Genomic DNA, 20,273 nt, shown 5'->3' on the forward strand with positions numbered 1-20,273 from the left:
CTTGGATTTGGGGATTAGAAAGTAGCGGGAATAAAACCCCTTACCCTTCTCGTTGTCCGGAACCACCTCTATGGCTCCCTTGACAAGGAGCGCGTGCACCTCCTGACGGAGGAATAGCTCGTGAGAGGGGTCCCTGAAGAGGGACGGGGATGGTGGGAGAGAGGGGGGGGGAAGAAAACTGCAGGCGATAACCGGCCTGCACCGTACGCAAGACCCAACGGTCTGACGTTATTCGGGTCCATGCCGGGAGGAAAAAAGAAAGGCGGTTGGAAAACTGCGGGGAGGGATCCGGAGGGGAAACTGGTACTGCGCTCTCGGGCGCACCTTCAAAATGAAGGCTTAGGCCCTGGAGGGGCCTTGGCGGAGCCTTGGTTCTGCCCCGTTTGGCCACCGGACTGCCTGCGGCGGTTGTTCCTGCCGTGGCACCTAGAGAGGTCCTGCCGCGGGCGGAACTGAGGGTACGGCCGCCGCTGCTGCTGCTGGTTCTGCTGCCGGATTGGCCTGTGCCGTGTCGCAGGCGTATGCATTCCCAGCGACTGTATTATGACCCTGTTGTCCTTGAGGTCTTTTAGTCTAGGGTCTGTTTTATCAGAAAACAGGCCCTGGCCTTCAAAGGGGAGGTCCTGGATTGTATGTTGGAGCTCCGGTGGAAGGCCATAGACCTGCAGCCAAGAAATTCAGCGCATCGTGAGCCCCGAGGCCAGGGTCCGAGCGGCCGAGTCAGCAGCATCAAGGGAGGCCTGTAGCGATGTTCTTGCTACTTTCTTGCCCTCGTCCAGGATGGTGGAAAACTCCTGGCAGGCGTCCTGAGGCAAGAGCTCCGCGAACTTCCCCGCCGCTACCCACGAGTTGAAGGAGTATCGGCTGAGGAGGGCCTGCTGGTTTGAGACCTGGAGCTGTAACGCCCCCGCCGAATAGACCTTGCTGCCCAGGAGGTCCATTCGTCTCGCCTCCTTCGACTTGGGCCCTGGGGCCTCTTGCCCGTGGCGCTCCCTGTCGTTCACCGACTGGAACACCAACGAGCAGGGTGTCGGGTGAACGTATAGATATTCATAGCCCTTCGAGGGGGCCATGTACTTTCGTTCCACCCCTCGAGCGGTCGGAGGGATGGAGGCCAGTGACCGCCAGATGTTAGTGGCGTTGGCCTGGATTGTCTTTATAAAGGGCAGGGCCACTCTGGTGGGCGCATCGGCCGAAAGGATGCTCACCACCGGGTCCTCAATTTCAGACACCTCCTCCGCTTGCAAGTCCAGGTTCTGTGCCACCCGGCGGAGGAGGTCTTGGTGTGCCCTAAGATCCAGCGGGGGAGGACTGGAGGACGAGGTACCCGCCACTGCCTCATCTGGAGAAGAGGATGAGGAAACCCCCGGCAACAAAGTGTCCACGGGGGGGTGCGTGTGGGGCTGCACCTCCGTCCCTGGAGGGAGCTCTGGGTCCCGGTGACTGGACCTGCCGTCTGCTTCCGGGGAGTGAGGGGGTCTAGATACCGTCGCCTCCGGTGGTCTGCATTCCCCCGTAGGGCGGAGGGTAATGTGTTGCGGACCCTGGGCTTGGGAATATGCCCATGGGGTCCAAAACCCCCACTGTTGAGGCCCTCGCTCTTGTGGTGGAGGGTCCTGGAACAGGGCCGAGTGTCTGTCCTGACCCATGGCATAGGCGCTGTCAGTCTGGGAAGAGACCGATGGCTCCCTAGAAGGCCACGGAGGCACTGAGCCTGATTGGTATGCGACTCTGTGCGCCGAGACCGACGCTCCCCTCGGTGCCGAGGCTCGGTGCCGCGACCCACATCGGTGCCGGGATCGGGATCAGGAACGGCGTGATGACCGGTGCTGGGATCCGGATTGGGATTAGGAGCGATGTCGGTGCCGGGAGCAGGACCGCGACCTTCGATGAGCGCGGTGTCGGGACGGCAGCGGAGACCAGGACCTACCACCGGCGCGGTGCCGGGAGGTCGACCGGGATCGGGACCTACCACCGGTTCGGTGCCGGGAGGTCGACCGAGGAGCCGAACGCCGAGGTGAACGGCTCCTCGAGTCTTGGTGCCGGCGGTGAGACAAGCCCGACTGGGACCGTGCAGATGGTGATCGGTGCCGCGAGTACGACCGGTACCGCCTGGGAGAATGGTGCTGGGACTCCGAGCGGCGCCCCGAGCACAAGCGTTCACGCCTCCGGGGTGATCGGTGCCGGGACTCGGGAGACAGCGCTCGAAGCATCGGTTTACCCCTGGAGGTTACCCGTCCCGGGGGTGCCAGCTGAGGCTGCGATGGCTCCGTCATTGCGATCAAGTCCCGAGCCGAGGCAAAGGTCTCCGGCGTAGACGGTACCCGTAGCTTGACCCCTGATCTTAAGGGGGAGCTAGGAAGGGCTGGACTCGATGGATCTTCCGGGCCCGGAGTCGACAGCAGCCCTGCAGGCGGTGATGCGGCCAGGGTAGGTGCCGGGCGCTCCACTCGGGCCTGCCTGGATGTTGTTGCAGACGCCAAGGGACGTGAGTCTGCTCCCGGTGCCGGAGATGGTCGGTGCCGGGGAGACTTGCCGGTGCCGGCGCGGTCTGGTGCCGGAGTAGAACTGGCTGACTGCGCCGCCGGTGCCGGAGACAGAGCCGCTTCCATAAGGAGAGCGCAGAGTCTTTGGTCTCTCTCCTTCTTCGTGCGAGGCTTAAAAGCCTTGCAAATGCGGCACTTCTCGCTGATATGCGATTCCCCCAGGCACTTAAGGCATGTGTCGTGGGAATCACTCGTAGGCATCGGCTTCTTGCATGCTGAGCACTGCTTGAAGCCCGGCGAGCCAGGCATGGGCCCGGTGCCAGGTGCCGGGGAGGGCAACGGCCCACCCGCAAGCGATGTTAGACAACTATATACAAGATTCTAACTAACTACTATGCGAACAGTCTATCTACTACTTAACTATGAACTATTTACAACTAAAAACGACGAACAAGTACAGGAGAGCTATGGATGTGGAGGTCAGCAAGCCGCACTCCACAGTTCCAGCAACCGACACAGCGGTAAGAAGGAACTGAGGAGCGGGCGGGCCGGCAGGGGTGTATATCAGCTGCCATACTGGCGCCACCCTAGGGGGCGACCTGCCGGCCCACTGGGGTTGCTAGGGTAAAAAGTTTCCGGCAGACGTGCACGCGTGGCACGTACACCTACCTGGAATGGATATGAGCAATCACTCGAAGAAGAACTTGTATTGCAACATATTGGCTAGTTGCATAGAGAGGGGATATGGGACATGTTAGTACCCATAGTTTAAAGAGTCTCTTTAGTTCAGTGTAGATCTGTGTTTAAGAGTTGACAGCAACAGATACTGATCTAGTACCGGTGTCTGACTGAAGCACATGGAAAGTGGGGGGGAAGTGAATGGAGGCGGGGCCTCAGAGAAAGAGGTGGGGGCTACAGGAAAGGGGTGAGGCTTGAGGGCGAAATAGGTGGGGTCGGGTGGGGCCTCGGGAAGGGGTGGGGCAGGGGAGGTTCTGGCATTCCTTCTGAAGCGTCTGTGTTTTAAATATAAGCAAGTTGGCAACCCTATGTGTAGCTAAAATCTGAGACCACAAATGGACACACGCAAAAAGACTTTCCTCACCAATTCCCTCCCCCAGTGCTGTCTAGCCATGAGCTAGTCCTGTCTCTTCACAGCTCAGCCTTTGGCATGCTTGAGATAAATTAATTAACTCAACACAGCTGGCCTGTCTCTGCCACCCTCACAATCACTGTATTAAGGGCACGCAGCTGTGATCTCTTCTTAGAGACTGTACTAACCCTTTCACTGCCAACTCCTACATAGGTCCCCACGTTTTATCACACTGAATAACAACCTCCTCATGCTCTTCCAAAAAGAAGTTTAAGGAAAGGTCCTTTGCTTTAAATTTCATCTGCGTTTCAGTTGGGTGGAATGACATGGCTGATTTTATTCTTTTGCGATAAGGAACGTGGGGAGGGAACCACTTCCTGGTTTGGATATTCAATTTTCAACCCCAGGTGGTCAAATTGCTTAGTGGAGTATCCTGATTAGGTGGAGTGTGGTGGGAGGGGAAAATTGTTCCCAGCTGAGGATGACAGGCATGGAATCAAGCTTGCTTATCTATTCACTAGTAAAGAAAGGGTAGAATTCTGCTCCGCTGTGTAAAATCCCACATTCCATGCAGGGAACTTTACAAGACAGGGAGGAAAGCAGAAATTACCTTGAAAATGTGAACTGATTGCTACGGTTGAACACAACAAACAGCTTGCAGAACTTCTGCAGCAGTAGGAGGGTTGCGTGTGTCTTTAAGCTCCTCCACACACATTTAAAAAGTCAGTTATGTTGGGGTATATCCTGAAGTATCATGTCACACTGTCCCTCCCCCACATCCCTAAAGTCACTGTGTCCTTAGAGCAGTGATTCTCAACCCACGGCCCACTTGCAGCCCAATCAGCACACAGCTGCAGCCCATGTGACATCCTCAGGGCCATTCAGGTAGTACTGGATGTGGCCCACAATGGTAAATAGGTTGAGAATCACTGCCTTAGAGGCCTGAGCATGATGGAAAGAGGGTTATTTGGCGGGTGGGGGTCCACCTGAAAAATGCTACAGCTCCCTTTGTCCACAGCCTGTACACCTCCTCTCCCCAGTGCCCTCCCTCCCTCCACCCTTTCACAGTCAAACTGCAGATGCCAGACTGAAGTGTGGGTCTTCAATCTAGCACAAGTGTACATGTGGAGTTGGCTCAGGTTAAATAAAAGAACATTTCAATGGAGCGAGGGAGCTACAAATGGGAAAGAAGCCCTCTACAAACATTATCACAGCTTACCAACCTTTATCCAGTTACTTGTTGGTAATTTAATTATTCACAAAACTACATTAAGGGAGAGACAGAGGTAGCCCATCAAGGACTCATCGTGCAATCCCTAGAGCACATATCAAGAATACTTTGACATATCAGATACTTCAAATTAAGTAGTAGTTTAATATAAAAAGCAGTTTACAGAAGCTTGGAAAGCTTATTAGCTTACTCAAAGCAAAGCCTCTAATTCTAAATAGCAGGCCCTATTCCCAGAGTATGTTTGCGGTTTGACTTCTGACAAGATACCACTAGCCACAAACACTCAGAAATATTAATGAAGGGAGGGGGCTTATTTTGCTAATTAATTCTGACATGAAAATCAAATCTTGGGTGAGCTGGGGAATAGGGAGGAAGAATGCTAGAGGAATTTGAAAAAGAAGGTGTGAGAGGAGACACACGCGGGGACCCCATAGAAGAAGACGCAGCCTGCTGAGGTGGTAAAATTAGCAGGATATTCTGAAAAGGCTTTTAAGAAATCACTTATGCAGAAGTTTATTAAAATGTTAATTCTGATCTAAAGATAGACTGCTGGGCATTTTTTTTAATGACCATCATTAGCTTGAAGACAAACAAGATAAAGCCGCAGGTTTGCCATAGCTGACAGCTCTGCCACAATTCAATATTTTTTGAGGTTTTTCAATTTAAAAAGATATATTTTGGGCTTAAAATTTCATTTGATTTTTTCCAGTGAAAATGCAATTTTTTTTGCCAATTCTTCTATCAAGAATTTAAATTGCAAAATCAATTCTTGCCAGAAATTTTTTAAAATAAATTGTTTGCTGAAAAATCAACATTTTTGCCAAAAGATGTTGTGCTGTTTTTTAGGTTAAATGAAAAATGTATTCTTTTGGCCAAAAACTATTTTAATAGATTTTTTGAGGAAAAATCAATGTTTTTCCATTTTTTAAAGAAACTCAAGTGGAAAAATTAATGTTTTTGGCCAAAATAATGTTGTTAGGTTTTTTTTAATGAAAAAATTGATTTGTATTGCCAAAGTATTTTTTTTTTAGGTTTTCCAATTAAAAAATCAGATTTTTGGCTTAATATTGAGCAGCTTTCATTGTGCATGTTTTGTGTGTCCAGTTCTTCCTCGGATGTCTTCATGGGATGATCAACACTGTTTTTAGAATAGACGCAAGTGCACACGCTGCATGTCTTTGCTGGCAGCATAAAGATGCAAGTCTTTGCCACTTGTGTTCATCCGGAAGAAGGCAAAGTACACCCTGAGAATGCTTGTAAAGCTGCCAGGTGTTGGGGCACTAGTCTTTGTAACGTATGTTGTGTACACGACCCTGTCACCATAATACCTCACAAACATTTAAGAATTTATCCTTGCCAACCTCCTCTGAGGTAGGGAAGGATTTACCCCTATTTTTCTGATAAAGATACTGAAGAACAGAGAGACTTGCTCAAGGTCACACAGAGAAGAAATGGCTCCTGCTTCCTAAGGCCTGGGCTCTGATGGCTATTCAGTGCCAGAATGAGGCCCATGGTAGTAATGCTCTTCTCCTCAGCTATCTAGAAACTTTTAAGGGCGCTCTAAGAACTTACTGCACCTATAAATTAGGTAACTGTTTGTTTAGTGTAATGAAGCAATTTAAAGCAAGACACATTCTCATAATGAGGCTGTCTGTGACCATTTCTATGTTTAGCTCTTTCCAGATGCTACGTGCTCCAGAATATTTTATATTGTAGGCACCACAGAGACATACTATTCCTCCGTTGAAAGAACCTTATACCCTAGGTCAGTGGTACCATCCATTTACAGCATCCTGAATTACATCTAGACTTTAAGACAGCGGCTAAATGACGGAGAGCTAAATAATTCTAGCTGCATAAACTCTCTCCTTCAATTGGCACAAGGCAGCAAAAGCAGGTATTTAATTTAAATCATCTGCAACTCCATGAGCACATTTACATATCAATTGGCATAATTAAATGCCTAGTAGTTTATTCCAAATGCAGATTCACATTTGCTTTGTGCAGTGTGACAATTATAGGTCAAGAAGATTCATCGCTTGTTAAATCTCTGTTCTCTCTCACCAATTGTTTGATTTTTAATTAAATATTTATATCACCCATTAAATTAAATTAAGAGATGATTTAGATGCTAATGGTTTTACTCAAGCCACAAGTTTAATGGAAGGATTGCAATTCCATTTAAAAAAAATGTTTGCAGCTTTTCTCCCTCCTGCTGATCATCTTCTTCCTCTGGCAGTTGGGCATGTGTTATTAATAAGAGAAGAGGAAAAGTTGGGGCAATCTCAATGGGACAGTTGCCAGAGCTCAGTCTCAGGCCGAGGCAGTTGAGAAGGAACTGAGGGTGGTTCTGTATAACAATGGCACAGGGCACAAGGCTGACCAGCACGCATGCGCAGGCCAAATGGACACTGCTATGAGCAATCTCCGATTGAAGACACAGGGGGCACTAGCACACCTAGAGTGGAGCACTTGTAGGGACACTACATGAAGAAGAAATCAGAGTTAAGAAGGGCCTGACCTCTCATGCTGTCATTCATGGTTGTGCACCACAATGAGAGCTCTCCACTTCGTCATGCAACTGGAAGCATTTTACACCCATTGTCCCCAGGTATACATGACAACATAAGTTGCAAGTCAATGAAGAATCGGGCCCCACATCTCTAACTTCAGGTGACTCAGCCTGCTTGTTTGGAATATGATGGCCTAATGCAGAGATAATCCGTCCTTGGTACCAATCCAGAAGGAGGAACTGGAAGCCTATCACACAACAAATGGCATCTGCAACTCCTGCAATGCAACAATGAGCCAAGTGAACTTCTGTTTCACTAGAGGGGCTCATGCAAACCTTTCCTTTGGCTATGACTCACATAGGATTGAACGTCCTGAGTATTGATTTGTGTTTAGGGATTGAGGTCACTAAGGAGATAATACACTCTTTAAAATCCCCCACCCCAGCTATTATAGTGCTAAAAGAGCCATGAAATCATTTATACAAAACAGAAAGATTTTTATAAAGCCCCTAAGTATGCATTTTAGAAATGGTTCAGCCCTACTGGGTATTGTGTGAGCCAACAGAGATTATGGGTCTGTATTTAAGGCATTTAACTGATTGTGATGTCAAGTTAACACTGGAAGTAGCAAGGTTTCTTCAGCTTAAGTCAGAGAGTGACAGAAAAGAACACCTATTGTAAGCATTTTTAATCTGTCCATTACAGTGTTCTACAGGCATCATATGCAAAAGTTTCAAGCATCATTTAACATAATTGAGGCAAAAAGCTCAGCAAGTTCCAAAGAGGATTTATCCTTTGCTGGAAAGACTGCAAAAGAGCTTAAGTGATGCATAGGGCTTTGAGGGGGGCCTTGTACATAGGGGTGAATTTCACTCTTCAGTATATAACTTAACAAGGGTAAAAGTGACAAGGACCATCAATCCTAATGCTTCAGGGCAAACCTTGATCCTTAACTAAGATCAGGAAGATACCTCTTCCCCATTATAACACAGAGTTGCATATTTAACTAGAACAATGAGGAGTCTGGTGGCACCTTAAAGACTAACAGATTTATTTGAGCATAAACTTTTGTGGGTAAAAACCCCTCTTCTTCAGATGCTTATACCCAAATAAATCTGTTAGTCTTTAAGCCGTCCTGCACCACTTCCAGCAGCTCCCATTGGCCTGGAGCAGCGAATTTCGGCCACTGGGAGCCATGATCGGCTGAACCTGTGGACGCGGCAGGTAAACAAACCGGCCCAGCCTGCCAGGGGCTTTCCCTGCACAAGTGGTGGAACAAGTTTGGGAACCACTGCCTTAGACCCTTCACAGGCATTTGAAACTTGATACAGTGGGATACTGGATAGCCAATGGAAGGATCCCCCTTTAAAAATTTTCCCACAGGAAACTTTAATCCCCAAGTTTATTCAGAGAATCTTGGTTTATTTCTCATCCAAGAGACATAAAAGCCTTTCCCATCCTTTGCTTACAATATTTACCCAACCCTTCTAACAATCTGGTCATATAACGGGAGAGGGAAATTTCTTTAAAGGTATCAGTTGAAACCTGGTGTTCAGCTCTGGTGCCAACATCGAGTGTATCTCTAACCTAATTTGTGGGCAAGAAGAAAGTTAAAGAGCATTGTATCTTAACTAATAATTTTGCATAATTTCTCCTAATTCAGAGTGTATAAGAGACTTCATAACTGCAAAACTAATATACAATATAGGAATAAATGGTCAATGAGAAATATTTAGCTTTCTGCCATGCACAAAAGAAGAGGTGAGAGTCTCTTAAATAGCATAACACTGAAAAGAGGGACTTGGGAGAAAACAAATCTGCCTTTGCTCATGTCAATGGTTAATTGAACAGGTAGTTCCACATTCTTCTTCAGACAGGACAAATGTGATTTGCACTCTTCAAGAAAAGTTCAAAAAGCTCACCTTATTTTCGAAGATTATTTCAATGAATATCAACAGCACCTCAGTGATGAAGATCACCAGAAGAACCCAGAAGAACTGCATAGAAAAGAGAAAGTAGGCCATTACTATCGTTCTAGCCAAAGATGTATTCACTCTGACTCATTACAATTGTCATAAGACATGAACAAAAGGTGTTATTACTTGTGTGAAAGTAGAATGAATTATATTGTGAAAATAGAAAGGATTAAAGAAATGCTGTCTGTACCTTTAAGCAAAATTGTTGGAATGCTGCAATCCAGGTGTCAGGAATACAGACATTAACATAGAACAATTGCACCGTTTAAGGGCAATTGGTGAAGTATTAGCCTTAGATCGATAAGAGTTAGTAAGGAAGTAGGATATGCATACTATGCCCAGGTGAATTTTACTGTTTTGCTTTCTTTGTCCCTTTGTCTAATTCCCGCTCTTTTATCTGTATAAATAAGATTGTTTGGGTCTTGCATGGCCACTCACATTATCTGGGTGTTATTGGCGGAGCGCTGTGCTAATAAAACAGTGGTCTGACAAATTGTGAGTCCTGATTCTAACTTTGACAATTTGGAGGTTCCACCGAGATGGCAACTGTCTTCACTGGGGCCGTGTGATTCCTGACCATTTTGTGGGACGACCATGGCAGCCGGCACCTGGGCACTTGGCCCGAGCGGTCCTCTTTCTAAGCAGAAGGGTGCATGACCACAGTGAAGTCTACGCCATCGAACCTGTTGGTTCCCACTCTATTCTGGTAGGGATCCCGGGATCTGACATCAGGAATCTGGTCAGGTAATTATTTCTGTGTTTTGTCCAGACTGAGGACTGTCCTGTCTCTGTGTCTATCCATCCTCTCTGTGGAGTGTTTGAGTCTGGGTGCCGTCTCCGTCCGGGAATTAGCCGACCAAGAGGTTCCTCTCCCCGCGGTCTGAGTGAGTGAAATCTGCACAATCGCAGCCGCACTGCACCTTGGGTAAAACCCTTGGTGTGAAAGCAAGGGTGATTGAGGCAGTAGCCTGTGGGCTCCTTTTGTGTGTTGCACCAGGCATGGCTCTGATGAACCCAAATTTCCTTCTTGTGTGATTGGTGTGTAAAGTCCTCCTGTATGGGTAACCAGATGTCTAAGTCGGGGCAGTTCCCTAAAGGAACGCCGGCTCATTTTCTGTATTTTAGGAAGGGTCCGGACTCCTGTAAATTTCTGAAAAAATGGTCTAGGCTAACTCAGGGAGATCCCAAAACTCAGTGGCTACTGTTAGGATCTTGGGACAAGGACAGAGTAGATGTCTTAAAAGACAAACTCGGCCAATCTAAAACTAAATTGGCAACAGGAGAGGTCGATTGTTTCATGCAATGGTGGGAAGAGGCAAATCGTAGATGGACAGAATCTAAACTCGCCTTTCTCAAAGATTCAAATGATAAGTTAAAAGCTTTATTGGAAATCTCCTCTCCCACCACTAGACCAAGCACTCCCCTTTACCTGGTTCTCCAAGCAGACCCCCCTTCATACTCCTGTCTCCGGGTGGCAAAAGATGAAGAAAACCCCCTTGCTAGATTCTGGGGACGAGGATGAAGAAGACGCATTAATTGGCCTGACAGCCTTGCGTTGAATCAATAGACAGCCACCCACACTCTCAGCTTAGGAACAACTGTCACCAGATTTCCCAGCTCAGGAACAATTTCCAGAGATCTCCAGTTCAGAGCCGTCCGGATTGTCCGGTACTGCTGAGGACCATTCCTCTGAACTCGCTCTGCCTTGTAAAAGCTTGTGCTTGGGCCTTAAAAATATCCAGGCTCCCCTCCGAATCCTGCATACTGGGGGCCAGGATGAGGGTCCCACTTGGAGCTATAAACCCTGGACTCGCACTGAGCTCCTTTCAATTGTAAAAGGCTTTCCAAAGCCCCGAGAAAATCCTACCAAATTTGCAGAGGAATTTTTGTTAGTGTGTGATACCTATGAACCCTCTGAGGCAGCTTCTATGAACCAACCTTCTGCAGCTGTGCAAGCTACTTGTAGCAGCCCCTAGTGAGCATGAAAAATGGCTCACAGCAGCAGATTGGCTTGCTGCTGACCGCAACTCTACTTTACCAGATACTGGTCCTAATGCTGAATACCGAAAAAAGTGTAAGGAATGAGCTAAAAATCTATTTGAAGCCATCCCTCGGGTATGGACTCCTAAAACCAACTGGACGGCGATAAATGGCTGTAAGCAACGACAGGGAGAAAACCCGGGCAACTATCGCACCCGGCTAACTGACATTTTTCTGCAACATTCTGGTATACAGCAACCAGATAGAAATGGACAGGGCACCCTGGCTAGTGCGTTTGTTAATGGCCTCCTTCCTGCCTGCTATTGGCAATATGCTAAAACGAATAAGTGTTGGGTGGGAGACCAAAACCATGGACAAATTGCAAACAGTGGCAGAGCACTGCCAGCGTACTTTAAAAGGAAAGGAAGAACAATCAGCTCAACAGTTAATGGCCTTGCAAATACAGCATTATTCAGGGCAGGGCAAAGGGTACCGGGGACGGGGAAAATACCAGGGACAGGGATATGGTCATGGAAGGGGCCAGGGAACTGGATTTTCGGGTTATGGGGATGCTTGTAATTACTGTAAACAGCCGGGACATTGGAAGAATGAATGTCCGAGCCGGCCTGATAACTCTGTGAATAACCAGTTAGACCCCCTGCCAGCACAGCCAATCAGTCCCCAGCCTTACTTTGCCCCACAGCAATGATGGGACACCGGGGAACCGCAGGAAATTTTAGCTCCTTTACTACCTCTCACTCCCACGGATGAGTGTGTGTTAACTATCAATGAACTTTCTCTCCCTTTCCTTGCTGATACAGGAGCTTCGCTCTCTGCAGTTCGTACTACCGACCTGCCTGCGGTTCCCTGCTCTGGAAAAACCGTGTCTGCTGTGGGCATTATGGGACTCCCAACCCCTTATTCCCTTTCAAAACCTCTACCAGTCCAGGTTGGTCCCCCTTCTGCGGATCATGCCTTCCTTCTCTCTGATTCCACTCCAGTAAACCTTTTGGGTCGGGATCTATTATGTAAGCTTGGCTGCACCATATACTGTTCCCCGGATGGGGTCTATTTACAAATTCCCCAGTCCTCCCTGAGTGATTCTGTAGCCTCCCTGCTGTCTGAAACGTCCCTTTCTACTCTGGTCCCTTGTTGCTCACTGGTCCCGTCCCTTGAACACCTAATTTCGCAGGTCCCATCCTCTCTGTGACCAACCCATCCCTCTGAGGTGGGCCGCTTAAATACTGACCCTGTGAATAACATAGCTGAAGTCAGCGTACTTAGATCTACTTACCACTGTGTCTTCATTGTGGTAAGTCAACGGCTGACGTTCTCCTGTCAACTCTGCCTGCACCTCTCGCCTGGTGGAGTACCAGAGTTGACAGGAGAGCACTCGGCGATCGATTTATCGCATCTAGACTAGATGCGATAAATTGACCCCTGCTGGATCAATCACTGCCCGTTGATCCAGCGGGTAATGTAGACAAGCCCTTAGTGTAGACCAGGCCCTTGTAATAGTTTAGGAAAGGAAAGATCTCTAGTCCAACTGGGAGTACAGGAAAGGTTTTAGGGAAGCAAAATATAAGGACTCATTTGGATTCTAGATGGGGCTCTAGCTCCTACTTTTAAAAAATCTGCCATGAGGAGACAAACAGCTACTAGCCGTCAGTTAGTTTTTACCGAGCAATTCTCCCCAAAGTGCTAATCAGCGTAGCATCTAGGTGCTGTACAGATCCGCATAGAAATACACAGGCAAGAAACCAGAAGACCAAGGAGAAGATGAGAATTGGTCGCAGGATTGGTCACAATTTTTATACCCACGTATTCATGACATCTTATTAACCATAACTCCACAGTGGCAGCAGTGCTTATCATTAATCTGTTTGTAATATCCTCGTTATGCCTCTGCTTTTATTGCTTACCTCTCACATATGTCTGAGTCGATGTTATTGCTCCTCATCATAATAGATTTAATATAACGAAACACTCACGTGAGTGATTTACTCCTGGCTTCTCCTCACAGGACACCAGCGATTTCATCATCGATTTGATTTATTGTCACTGCAAGTGATCAGAGCCTCCTAGGATGCTCTTTCTCACTGCATGAGTGGGGATGTTTAAACACATCATGCCTCAACACTCCATCCCCCACACAAATTCCTCTGGTTTCCATCAGGAAGGCCCAATCCCACAGTACTGAGCTCAATGGAAATGTTGCCATTGATTTCGATGAGAGTGGGAGCAGGTCCTAACTTCATTGCTGTCTGTACTGAACTATATAGTTTCCAATGAACAATGAGCCCAGATGTTGCAAGGATGAATGCTCATATGTCCTAATTCTGTGTTTCTCAACATTTTCGGGTTGGCGACCATGTATTCAAAGTAAAAAATGTTCATGATTCCCCACTTATATTTACTGTAAGACTAAAACAATGCAACAATGATAAGCCTATGTAATGTCATGGTGTGTGTTTTGAGAGGCTGACAGAGAATATCTGACTTTGAGGTGAGGGTGTTTGGGGAGTGGATGAATACAATCTAAAGCAAAGAAAATCTAAAATTTTAAAGATTTGCAACCCCACTGATTGCCTTTTCGTGACCCCACTGAGGGGTCACAACCCACTTGTTGAGAAACAATATTGCCCTAATTGACAGCTGCTTTCTGAGAGAGAAAATGCTCGGTGCCATCTCAGAGTCCTGGCTCTCTCCATCCAGTGCCCCATCTCCAGCCATCTCTGATGCTTCAGTGGAAGGAGACCAACCCCCCGCCCCCAAGAATACATTTTGGGCAGATGGGTAATTTCTTCCTGACCTTTGCAGTGACTATCTGAAGTCCCGAGGCATGAGATTTAGAAACATCTGACATGAAGCAGAATGGACCTTCGGGACTGCTGACTCCTCCAAGTCCTGCCTCTATACAGTACCACTCATAAATTAGTCCAGCTCTCTCTCATGCTACTATGCACCCAGCTATACTCAATAGTAGTAGGAATACCTGATGCTCCCAGTGCTTTTCATTCACAGATCTCAAAGCATTTTACTCCCAACTTTGTAGCTCAAGTCCATGCTTATCAAAAAAACCACCCACTGATCAACTCTGATTCCCTATAAGAATGGAAAGATGTCCTCTGCACATTTTGCAGTCTAGAAACATATCCCCATGCTCTCGCTCTCTCTTACTAGGCTCAGATATAATCTATTGGAAATGAAAGAGTTACCATAGTAACTAACTACCTCATCAGATGTTGTCTTTAAAATACAGAACAACTTTATAAAAGGCAATTTACTTACCCGGTCATTAAATTTGTTCCTTGTGTCGTTAAAATGTGCATTTACAAAGCACCTTCCAAGGCAAGTATCCAAGGGCGTTGTACGGTAAGAAATCATTTACCAAACTCAGTGAGTCCAGTCAAAAGGCTTAAGGAAGTGCTGTCAACTTAATAGCATGGTTACAATGAAATAACATGCAGGTTCACAGTAACTCCACTGGAAACAGGAGTGATTATTTGTTAAACTGATAGCTATCAGGAGCAAAGCTTCAGTTAACAATTAACTGTTAGGGTTTGTTGACGTGGGGACATCCAGGAAAGTTAATCCAAACTAATTAAAGGTGTGAATTTGAAGTGGGTTAGCTGCATTCAGCTCCCTCATTCAGAATTAACCTGATTTTGTCCCCGTTGGAAGTGAATTAAGATAAACCAGACTACAGTCACTTTAATTTTAAATGAGGATGTTTACATAGGGGCTGAATTCAGTTTAACCAATACACTTCAAATTCATACCTTTAATTAATTTGGATTAACCTTTCTAGATGTCCCCATGTCAACAAACCCCCATAGGCCATGTCTACATCGCAATAAAACACCTGCACCTGGCCCATGTCAGCTGATCTGGACTCACATGGCTTGGGTTGCAGAGATATAAAATTATAGTATAGACATTTGGGCTTGGGCCAGAGCCTGTGATGGGGAAGGGTCCCAGATCCCAGGCTCCACCCTGAGCCCAGAAGTCTACACAGCAATTGTACAGCCCTGCAGCTTGAGCCAGCTGACACAGACCAGCTCTGGGTGTTTTATTGCAGTGCATACATACCCAGAGACAGTACTGTAGAAATATCACTACATGCATTACAATCTAGAACAGGATAGAGTGGGTCTAATGTAATCAGACAAGGAATTCCATAACAATCGACCAAGGATAACACCTGCTATATTAATTTGAGGATGGTGGATAGAATAGTAAACTGGGGCAAATATGTACAAGAAGGAACGATATATAGAGAGGAGCCCAGCAAAGAAACCCAAGGCAGTGATGGGCATACAGGTTTAAATACTTGAGAAAAGAAAGATCTTCTCATAAGCAGGGTACCAGAATTACAGTTCTGTTCTCACATCTGCCTAAGATTCACTGTGTGACCATGGGCAAGTGCCTGTCCCTCTGTGCCTCAGTTTCCCCATCTACAAAATGAAGATAATGCTCATCCACCTTTGCAAAGGGCTTTAAGATCTATAGAGAGAAAGGTCTATTATTATGGGGAAATAATTGTTTCATGAACATGCGTCACTGACTTTCAAATTATCAGAACAAAATATTTCTGCACTAGTTTGCAAATTGAAGAAAAATAGTGAATATGTTTCATCGACAAAAATAAACATTTGACACAGGGCTCTTAGAAATCCTTATTTAGCTCTAATCCATCTACAATGTGAGAAAACTGAATGCAACCTACCAGCATCCAGAGGAAATGAATGCAGATTTTTATTGACCCTATCTTGGATTAAATCTCTAGGTTTGGCACTCATTTCAAGTGAAAGTAATTTTAGAAGGGATAAAACTGTCATACCCATAGACTCCTTGTGGTCAGTCAAACATGATGAGCTCTTGAAAGAATTATAAAAGGGCTACCAGACCAACACTCACATAGCCCTAAAATGAACTCTTCTCTCTGCTAAGGGAAGCGCAGGAATTGTTGACAATGTACTTATGTGGAAAACTGAAATGAGACCTCTTAAAAAGCAATGAGTCTGCAAAGATAGGCCACTTAATTATCTCTGTAAATTGCAAAGCTTCATTTTGTCAAAGAGAAACCCCAAGTAGATAATCAGATGTGCAATTTTTCTTTGCATTCCAACAAGTTTGTCCTTCACAGAGCATACACTGAACTCCTTGTCAGTTCTTGGCTTTACTTTAATCCTCTCTATTCATTTCTGTTATTAATACACCTGTATCTCTAGTTTCCACTGGATACTTTTTCTAAAATTGTGACAATCATTACATTTCTATTAGAGAATTCAGCCTCCTCCATGTTAATTAAGAACACACTTGATCTGCTAAAATATAGAAGGCCTTGTTGGCTTATTAACATATTTGTATGCTATTGGCATAAATCCAGGGGTTGGGAGCCATTCTTGTTTATTCTGTTACAATGTAGTGTGTCCTAATGATTCAGTGGGTTAAATTCACATCTACCTCCTTCAACTGATTGCACAGACACACATGTAGCAGTCACTTTAACCACCACTAACTGTAGCCAACTGGAAGGTGAGAACCCAGGAACAGCCCACACAGCACCATTGCATGGCAGTTTAGCACAAGAAATGGAGACTGGAGGGATTTAGTAAAGCAGAGAGGGTGGTGCATGTGGCTAGTCACTGTATTTTATTCGACCTTAAAGGGTGAAGTCGGCCTCCTTGCCAGTTAGCATTGCAATGCCAGAGTTATTTCAAAGTGGTTACTGACTGATAGAATGAGCCATGCACATGGTGCTTCCCTTTGTGGAGCCTTTATATTTGGCCTGTCTTTTTTAGTTGTTTCCTTTGCTTTAGAATAAAAGTCATGCACACCGAAACTATATTTTTTTTCCCTTAGAGTATGTCTAGACAGTAGTCACTAGGCATAATTGCAGCTGGAGACAGCATGCCCAAAATAGATTTCATTTAGCTAGCTCAGCTCTCAAAATAGCAAGGCTGCAGCACTGTGAACCTCAGTACAGGGGCGTATCTTAGGTTAGGATTAGGTTCTGAAGTTAGCATGTAAGGTGAAAATCGCCTATAGGCAAACTCTCATTGAGAGGCATGGCAGAGGGAATCGCCCACACCACAGGTACAGTATTTAAATTGTTATTTTTCTCTTTTATGTTTTGTTTTGCCGAGCGCATATAGTTAAAATCATGTAAGTTAAATGCACCTATGATTCGACTCCACTGTACAGGCTAGTTCCGAGAGTTGCTACCCTGGGTTCTGGGCAAGTTTGTACAGCCCATGTTGTCATAGCCTCACTGCTCAATGATCTGAGCTAGCCAGATTACAGGGAGTTTGAGAATGTCAATTTAATCTACAAAAACATCCGGTGACTGCAGTCTAGACATACCCTTAGTCTATGTGGAAACATAACAATATAATTAATCACGATGCTGCGATTTCATGATGATGATGATAAATACTTAGATAGGGCAGAGGAGTTGAAATATGTCCAGGACACTTAGGTTAGCCCCTCCTCTTGAATAAAGAGTCAATAGTTAATGTCTATCTGAGTGATTAAATGCTGCACCTACTATTAAAAGAAATACCCTCTTGACATTGATGCTTTTATCTGATTGTTCTGAATTTAACTTTCAATCCTAAAGTAGCACAACTATTAGTCGTTAATCACCATGTTCATGTCTGATTTCATCAAGCTAACTAAATGCTCCCCCTAAAAATGGGAACGTTGAGTACTTCAACAGAATTTTAATTACTTCAGTACCACAAAATGCACTGGCAGTGGCAACAGATGATGCACGTTGTGAGCCTCCTGTGATCAGTAAAGGGTTTAAGTATTGCTAAAGAGAAGGAGCATACACAGGGCAGAGGTTGGGAGTCACGTGACCAAAGTTCTATTCCTAGCTCTATCATAAAATTTAGGAACCACTGCAAGATGGCACATTTCTTTATTGAAGTCACATAGATATCAATTTGACACCCTTCATCCATCGTCTCTGTGAAGTGGTAGAAAATAATTTTCTCTTAACCTTTTCCCTGATTCCCATGCATCTTAATCATAGAAACATAAAATATCAGGGTTGGGAGGGACCTCAGGAAGTCATCTAGTCCAACCCCCTGCTCAAAGCAGGACTAACCCCAAATAAATCATCCCAGCCAAGGGCTTTGTCAAGCCTGACCTTAAAAACCTGTAAGGAAGGAGATTCCATCACCTCCCTAGGTAACCCATCCCAGTGCTTCACCACCCTCCTAGTGAAAACATTTTTCCTAATATCCAACCTAAACCTCCTCCACTGCAAATGGAGACCATTACTCCTTGTTCTGTCAACTGCTACCACTGAGAACAATCTAGATCCATTCTCTTTGGAACCCCCTTTCAGGTAGTGGAAAGCAGCTATCAAATCCCTCCACCCCTTCTTCTCTTCTGCAGACTAGATAATCCCAGTTCCCTCAGCCTCTCCTCATAAATCATGTGTTCCAGCGCCCTAATCATTTTTGTTGCCCTCTGCTGTACTCTTTCCAATTTTTCCACATCCTTCTGGTAGTGTAGGGCCTAAAACTGGACATGGTACTCCAGATAAGGCCTCACCAATGCCGAATAGAGGGGAATAACCACATCCCTCAATCTGCTGGCAATGCTCCTACTTATACAGCCCAAAATGCTGTTAGCCTTCTTGGCACCTAGGGCACACTGTTGTTGCATATCCAGCTTCATATCCACTGTAACCTCTAGGTCCTTTTCTGCAGAACTGCTGCCTAGCCACTTGGTCCCTAGTCTGTATAAGTGCATGGGAGTCTTCCGTTCTAAGTGCAAGACTCTGCACTTGTCCTTGTTGAACCTCATCAGATTTCTTTTGGTCCAATCCTCTAATTTGTCTAGGTCCCTCTGTATCCTACCCCGACCCTCCAGCATATCTACCACTTCTCCCAGTTTAGTGTCATCTGCAAACTGCTGAGGGTGCAATCCACGCCATCTTCCAGATCATTAATGAAGATATTGAACAAAACCGGCCCCAGGACTGACTCTTGGGGCACTCTGCTTGATACCAGCTGCCAACTAGACATGGAGCCATTGATCATGTCTCTTCTTCAACAATGTTACATTCTTGCTTGTCTTAATTACCGAAAACATTATGTTTTACCAGTTGGGCAGCTGCTTGCCATTGACACTAGGCCAAACCTCAACACTTGTTAGATTCTTTGTCAACATAACCCCTTTGCAAGACTTTATACATATGTGATTAGCCAAAAGGAGCCGAAGTCATCACATTAGAGTCACAGAAGTTATATCAGGGATACATTTAACTCAATGTGTCCAATTCCTTGACAATTGAGCAGCCACCTTACAAAACAGGCAACAAAATTCCACTCAACTTTAAAGAGCAAAATAGCCAATAAAGATTTTTTGCTACCAATTTATCCTGTTCAAAACAGGCCAGATGAAGTGGGAACAAGTTCCTGATTTCTTATTAAATTAACACTTGCCTGAGCCAGTTCCTTTTAAAAAGTTCATCAGCCCCGATGTGGGCAATAAATTGTACTTATCTTTTTCTCAAATGCTTTGGAAAACGATGAATCATTTCAACTGCCGTGAAGCCACTCCATGGACTGTTTTTTACTCATTTAACAAATGCCTGCTCTACTTAAAAAAAATATTAGTCTTGTCTACAGCAAAATTGAGAAATGAAGCAAGGCTCACAGGGAGAGGGGATCATAATACATGATCTATGCCTTTTGTCCCAGTCAGTGACGGATCCAAAGGAGAACGACTTCATCTTTGATTGGGGCTTGGATGAATTAACACCTGGATCCAAACCAAATCTGGTAGCAATGCAGCACCCATCCTATTATGTCCAGTGCAGGAGGCAAAAATCCCTAAATTGGGCTGCACGGATATTCGCCTACAAGATCAGAAGGTTCTCTCCATCTGGGTTAAGACAGGGTCACAAGGGCAGCAGCAAGCCAAACACACCCTCCACATTGAGTCTGACTTGATCCCTGCTGTACACACACACAC

The 20,273-nt window shown here is 45.7% G+C and overlaps 1 protein-coding gene across 2 annotated transcripts in view; it reads right to left on the bottom strand.

The window, feature by feature from the left end:
• LOC115646278 (tetraspanin-15-like) overlaps nt 1-20,273 on the bottom strand; it is a 221,497-nt gene that overhangs the window by 127,351 nt on the left and 73,873 nt on the right. For both annotated transcript variants that reach the window (XM_030551930.1, XM_030551929.1), the window contains exon 3: nt 9,243-9,317. In XM_030551930.1, the coding sequence (XP_030407790.1) occupies nt 9,243-9,317 (75 nt within the window). The remainder of the gene's footprint in view (nt 1-9,242; nt 9,318-20,273) is intronic.

The sequence above is a fragment of the Gopherus evgoodei genome, chromosome 2 (genome assembly GCF_007399415.2).
Source record: "Gopherus evgoodei ecotype Sinaloan lineage chromosome 2, rGopEvg1_v1.p, whole genome shotgun sequence".
Classification (NCBI taxonomy): Eukaryota; Metazoa; Chordata; order Testudines; family Testudinidae; genus Gopherus; species Gopherus evgoodei.